Raw genomic sequence first — 7,130 nt, forward strand, 5'->3', positions numbered from 1 at the left:
ATGCATTGGTGGAAGCGTTACTCATCTTACTCCCAGTCATGCTGAGAAAGCTTGTTCTTCGGTTAATAAACTTCCAGGTACTATGGTATCATACTTTATACCGAGTACTATTTTAGTAATATTGGCAAACTTGGAATCATACTGGCGGTTTCTATATTTGTTGAATTTCAATTACATTGAAATAATATCTATTCTGCTAACTGATTTACCATATCAATTGCAACTATTCTCATTGATGAATGTTTCTATACCCTTTTTTTTGCCTCAAGCCCAATTGCTTCGAGCCAAACCAACTATAAACAATAATAAATCCATAAATAGAGATTTATACTATGATTCAAGTGGAGATTCATTATGCGACTCAAATAGTGACCATCCATAATTATGAAGAAATTTCAATAATTATGAACAATGTGGAAAACTTCATGCAATCCAACAAATCTATATAAACCTAAAATATAACCAAATAGATTGAGATAGAGTGATACATATTGCATTAACATGGAATCAATCCAGCCAAAGAGTAACATTCCCAAGAACAAAACATGATGTAATCATAATGCTGAACCAGCTCCCAATTCCACAATCTCAGCCTCAACATTACCTGAAAAATGTAAATAAATCATTATGAGCATTTAATAAGGTTAAATAAAGAGATTACAATTACTAGTGATTGCAAATGGCATATATATATATCATATTTGATCGAATTAGAAATCTATTTAAGTTTATTAGTCTATAACTAATAAAATAATCAATTCAACATGATAATAACTTGACTGAATAAATATTATCTTAAAATAATTGGTATTAGCAATAGAGTTTGACCATCACAAGGTTCAGTCCCCTTGGCCTCCTTACTACATGACATTGAGAATTAACATCATACTATTAAGCAATCAATATATCTTAGGATTAGAAGATAATACAACATTTGACATCTAGAAATCATACATCTTGGCATTTAGAAGGTTAGACTACATCCTGGAATAAGGGAAATTCACTCATCCCAACATCAAAAGATCACAAAGCTTATAAAATTAGAAAGATAACAAAAGATCCTAGCAATAGGTGACCAATCCTCACCTGGTTTTTCACTCTATACATAATTTGCAAAACTCAATTACTAGTTTATGGTTTTGTGGTTTCAAAATAGTTGTTTTTGGATCTACTTTATTTATTTTCAAAATATAGAAACAGAACATTCTGCAATATCATTTCCTTTGATGATAGGATAGATATTTCAGAAAATAGTTCAAAACTTTTCATTTTAATGGTTGCTAATTGGTATAATAATAAATGTCAAGTATAAATTGCACTTGAGAAATCTAAAAAAGTCTCACATCAGTACATACCATGTGCATTTATAAACAAATTATGGATGGTGGTATTCAGATCATCCTGCCAATGCCCTTCATCATCTCCCACTTTTATTCTTTCTAGCCTTGGTGTAGTTACGAGGCTTGGAGAGAAAATTTTCATCTTGAGGCATTCTTTCACCAACATCTGCTCCAAGGATGGGAATGATAATATATAACCACCTGAACTAAAGCTTGTGAGGTTTGGCAAATACAAAAGCTCCATGTATTGTAAGTTGTAGAAAGTAATCTCATCTGTTGCTTCCCCTCCTTCGTGGGCAACTACTTCTTCCATCATATCTGATCCACCTATTTTGAGTGTTTTGAGTTTTACCAGACTTTTAGCTACCGAGGGTGATATCAAACTTCTCAGACTACCACAAGACTGCACATCTAGAGTAGCTAGATTCTGGAAAGATACCGAGGATGGTACCAAATTTATCAAACTGACACAATTCCACACTACAAGACTCTCTAGACTCTGCAAGTCAAGGCCTGGTTTGAAGTTTTCCTTCCACAAATGCATCAGCCCAGGAAGATCACGCAACCTTATTTCTCTTAACCGTCCAAGCCTCTTGGCTTGATTTTCCTCGTCAAGTCCTTCAAGTTGGAATACCTCTTTGACTGAACTACATCTTCCTACGTGAAGTACTTCCAAATTATGTAATATTTGAAGCATAAAGGAAGGAATCACAACCAAAATATCTTTATTTCGATATACATACAGAACTCTTAGTCTAGGAAAGGAATCCACTGGAAATTGCTTTGGCCATATTTCTGTATCTCTGTTCTGACCCAATGTTAATTGCTCCAAATTAGGGAATGCAACCTGGGAAATGGTTGGAATAAAACAAATTTGTTATGTCAGTTATAGCTAGTATATAAATAAGATACACACATCTACAAAGAAGTGTTGTTTTATTTCTCTACTCCAAGTAAAGAACATGGCAAAATTAATATAATTTTGTATGTTGTTTACAGAAGATGCATTGGACATCCACATCCAAATTTCTAATTTTATGCTGTCATTTAGCATCTGAGAAGTATGATGATGGTGTAAGTCACTTGAATAAAAATGGATTGGAAAGGTGGTTCACAATTGTTTACTATAAGTTGGCTGGTTATAGATGAAATAATTTTTGGAAACCAATAAAATTTACAATAAATTGCAATATTGGTTTAAACCATATATAGGGAGGAAAAATGGAAATCAAGGATGCTCTCTAAAGGAAGCTGTGGATCAAGTAGGGGCCAATAATCAGTTTTGGGTTCTACATCAACCTTTTCATGCGTCAAGTTATTTAATGTAAAATTCAAGGAAACGTGATAACGTAAAATTAGGAAACTTACATGTGGGAGCAAGAAAAGGGGCATATCAAGATTTCCCTCACCATGTCTTTGTTGGAATGTTGGAGATTCGAATGCAAATACATTGAGTTTATGACAATCATACACCATCAGTTGTTCCAACAATGGCCACTGGGAAGTATGTGCCCCCGGGTAGAAACTCTTGAGTTGAGGTAGATCCTTGAGAATGAGAGAGGTTGCTTTAGGGAATACAAATGTATTCCCTAATGAACTACAATCCACTTTCACATTTGTCCCTTCCACATCAAAAACCGCTTCTAATGAACTACAACCATCTACGGCTAGACCCTGTAACCTTTTCGGCATACAAGATGAAAAAATATTCAACAATTGTCCACAAAATTCTACGATCATGAATTCTAGTTTGGAGAAGGAATCTTGAGGAATTTGGTTAGGCCATATTTTTTTCATATTATCCAGTCCCGAGATCTTTAAGAAATTCAAGCTAGGAAATGCAACCTGCAGAGTTCATCCCACCATTTTGTTATTTATATATTTTGACTAAATGAAAAAAGAAAATTATACATGTCTAGAACCAGCTAGAATCAGGTACCTAAAAAGAAAACACAACAAACTACATCTTAAAGAAAGGTGGAGGAAAATGTACATGCTTAAACAAGTTGAATTTCATTGTCTAAAACTATAAGAATTTGTAAGGAAAAAAACCCAAAACATAATTTACATTCATCTAAATATTCATTAGAGTAAATAATTCAATAAATTTTGTAAATAAAAAAATATAATTTGATATTCTTTCCCAAATTAAAAATATAAAATTTAGTGAATTAATTTCAATAATCAAACATATACTTCAATTATAAAACCATTATGCAAAGATATGTACACTGTATAGAAGTGTTCACTTAGAAAATTTTCTAGCATTTTTTTACTAATAAAGTATAATTAGAAATCGTTTTTATTATTCCAATACAAATTTTCATAATAATTATATAATTAATTATTATAAAAATTTTATAATATTAATAATTCAAATATTTTAGGATATTTGAATATTATTTTTTCAAATTAGAGTAAGAAGAAATATCATAATTAATTTTATAAATATTTTAATATATACAAACGACATTCAACGTCCACCATTCAAACCTGAATAAAAACAAATAAATTAAACATTTAATTATATTAAACTCTATTATTAACCGTTAAGTTAAATTTAGGTGAAAAAGGAAAAAAAAAAAAAAGAGAAACAAGAACCAACTCAATCTAAATTTTCTTTATTTTCCGTCAATAATTTAATTGATAACTATGTTAAAAGGAAAATTAAAATCATAAGAATTAAAAAGAGAAGGATTCTGAGAGATAAACTGACCCTTTCATCAAAGAGCACCGAGAAGGGGGTATCAAGGTCTGCATGGTGAAGCCTTTGGAGGGAATGATATCCAGGGGAGACGAAGCTTGTGAGGTTGGGCAAAGATACCAGTATAATATCGCTTAATTTAGGGAATATGATATTGCCTACAGGAGCAGAAGCCATGGAAGAAGGGAAATGATTTCTGGAGCTGCCACAGTTGCATATATGCCTCAACTTTGGTAGACCAATCAACGTCAGTTCTTTTAATTTAGGGAGGCGCTCTACATACCCATCATCAACATTTAGCTCTTCAAGATCAAATACGTGTTCCATCTGACCACAGTTTTCCACTCTTAGTTCTTCCAAATTCTGTAACAAACTGGGTGGGAATAGCTTCAATAGTGACATGCAATTCTTCAACTTAAGAGACCGGAGGTTGCCGCCCAAGGAAAGCAGAAGTTGGCCGTCCCTTATCTCCTGTAACATGAGAACCTCTGAGAGCGTTGAATACAACATAGATGTATTACAGATATTAACATAGAGTGAAAATAAAAGCATGATGATAATATGTTTGTCAAATTAAAAAACCAGTCTATTAATTGTATTCAGTCAATGCTCTGTTTTGATTGGTGACGTTTTATCTTTGCTGGTAAAGTCTCATCAGATGGGTTTTGGGATCAATTTAAATGAGGGGATTCTTGCTGACTCAAATCAATTAACGAGGAGCTAGTCTCCAAGTATTTGAATTGAAGTGATTAAAAAAGCATTGACTAGATAGAAAGGATTATCAAGGTTTGACATACCGGTTGGTTGAGAGGTGGTGTACTAGGACCAACAATTGTGCTTGCAGGCTTCGGAAGCACCGGGTTCTCCTCAAAGCAGAAATTACTGAGCTTGGGTAAGTCCTCTAACGTCAAGTGTCTCAATTCAGGGAACAGAGGCACATTAACAGCATCTTCTCTTATTTCTTTCCTTTCTTGGGAAACCATCTCAACCATACTCTCGCATCTAGTTACTTTTATTTCTTCAAGTCGGGAAAGGCATCTAGCCACAGACAACGAGAAGAGAAATTTCAAGCCATCGCAATCTTTCACTTCCACTTTTCTCAAGCAACCAAAGGACCCTGCTTGAAATTGGCCACGACATACTTCTTGCAAGTTAATCAGCTGATTGAGAGACAACGTCTCCATAACAGGAAAGGCACCATGTGATGGAGGCAGATCCATCGAGTTCACAATATATTGAATCTCTGGACTGCTTTCGACATTGAGATGCTTTAATTTTAAAAAACCCTCCCCATCTAATTTAGAAAGAACATTAGTACCACTACACAATTCACACAAGTGTAGATCTTCGGTTCTCTTCAACAACTTGATGATACCATCCACCGGATGGAGGCTTGTATCAAACTTGTTGAGCTTCAATGTTTTATTTGTTTCAAAAATTCCTCCCCAGCTCCAGACATCACCTACAAATATTCTATATCTCACCAAGTTATCAAAGACTATGTCTTTTGGCAGCAACTTGGCATCTCGTATTTGTATGTCCAAAGAGGTTAAATGAGACAAATCCTTCAACTCAGCAAGGCAAGCATTACTCTTTCCTTCCCCCTCCCATTGAGTAAAGCTATTTGCCATACACAAATTCTCTAATTGGGACAAGCTTGATATGACATCTGATGGAATTACTTTTAGTTTCGAAGAACCGCTCAAATCTAACAGCCTTAGATGAGTCAACAGTGCTATTTCTCTGGGCAACTGTTCCATATCAGAATCCATAAGGCTAAGAATTTCTAATTTCTTTAGCTTTGCAATCATAACAATGTCTTCCACCTTGCATCCATCCAAACACAATGTTCGAAGATTCGTAAGGCAGTGAAGTGAAAAGGGCAGCGATGGAAGTTGCATTCGAGATAAATCTAATACTTTGAGTTGCTTCTAAAGAGTTTGATAATTGTGTGAACCATATTTTCATTAAAAAAAAACAAATCGTATAAATAATACATTGAAGCAAAACAGAAAGCAATAACTATATCCTATATTTCAGCAATATTCAAGCTGACCTATTCTTAAGGATTACTAACAGAAAGAGATTTGGAGGACTACATTCAAAATACACTTGCAGTTGGAACTGTTAGAGTTGATATAGATCAGAAATTATGACTACTTCTATATGCCCCCTCAAGATAGGCCACGAGTAGAGAGGCCAATCTTGTCCCGTAACAGCAGAAATTGAGAAGTAGGCAGTGGCTTGGTGAGAAGATCGGCAAGCTGATCAGCAGAGGAGACATGAGCAACTCGAAGTAGACCAGACTGAACTTGATCTCTGATAAAATGATAATCAATAGCAACATGTTTCATGCGAGAGTGAAAAATAGGATTGGAACTTAATTGGGTAGCACCAACATTATCACAATAGACAACTGGAGAAGTGGTGAAGTTAATACCAAGGTCGGAAAGAAGAGAACCAACCCAACAAAGTTCAGCAGCAGTAGCAGCAACAGAACGATATTCTGCTTCTGTGGATGAGCGAGCAACAGTTTGTTGCTTCTTCGAACTCCAAGAGACAAGGTTCCGGCCAAGATAAACAAGATAAGCACTGGTGGAAGAATAATCGTCTTTATTACCAGCCCAGTCCGCATCTGAAAAGGCATGAAGAGAATCAGAGAAGCCATGAAGAGGGATGGAAGAATCACGATAGAGAAGGAGCCCCTTGTCTAGTGTGCCACATAAATAGCGTAAAATACGCTTAACAAGGACCCAATGCTCAGAGGTAGGTTGATGCATAAATTGGGCCATTCTATTGACTGCAAAGGAAATGTCTGGACGGGTTAAGGAAAGATATTGCAGGCTACCAACTGCTGCACGGTATGGTGTGGGGTCGGAGAGAGGGGTGCCTGAGGTTAAGGAGATGGCTGTTGAGCTAGTTGGTAAGGGGGTGAGAACAGGTTTTGCATCAGCCATATTGGTCCGTATGAGTAGGTCTTGAATGTATCTTCTTTGGGAGAGCAGAATACCAAGACGGTGAGGGACAACTTCAACTCCAAGGAAGTAAGAGAGTGGACCAAGATCTTTTAGAGAAAACCGTTGAGC

The 7,130-nt window shown here is 35.4% G+C and overlaps 1 protein-coding gene across 1 annotated transcript; it reads right to left on the bottom strand.

Annotated features, from left to right (window-relative positions):
- Nucleotides 1-333: 333 nt before the first annotated feature.
- LOC104878592 (putative disease resistance protein At3g14460) lies at nucleotides 334-5,969 on the bottom strand. Its single transcript, XM_010649162.3, has 5 exons — nucleotides 4,842-5,969; nucleotides 4,057-4,515; nucleotides 2,709-3,185; nucleotides 1,356-2,187; nucleotides 334-604 (listed from the first exon to the last, which is right to left on the bottom strand). The coding sequence occupies exons 1-5, from the start codon at nucleotides 5,943-5,945 to the stop codon at nucleotides 555-557; spliced, it is 2,922 nt and encodes a 973-aa protein (XP_010647464.2). The 5' UTR covers nucleotides 5,946-5,969; the 3' UTR covers nucleotides 334-554.
- Between the last annotated feature and the right edge of the window lie 1,161 nt (nucleotides 5,970-7,130).

Source organism: Vitis vinifera, chromosome 14 (assembly GCF_030704535.1).
Source record: "Vitis vinifera cultivar Pinot Noir 40024 chromosome 14, ASM3070453v1".
Classification (NCBI taxonomy): domain Eukaryota; kingdom Viridiplantae; phylum Streptophyta; class Magnoliopsida; order Vitales; family Vitaceae; genus Vitis; species Vitis vinifera.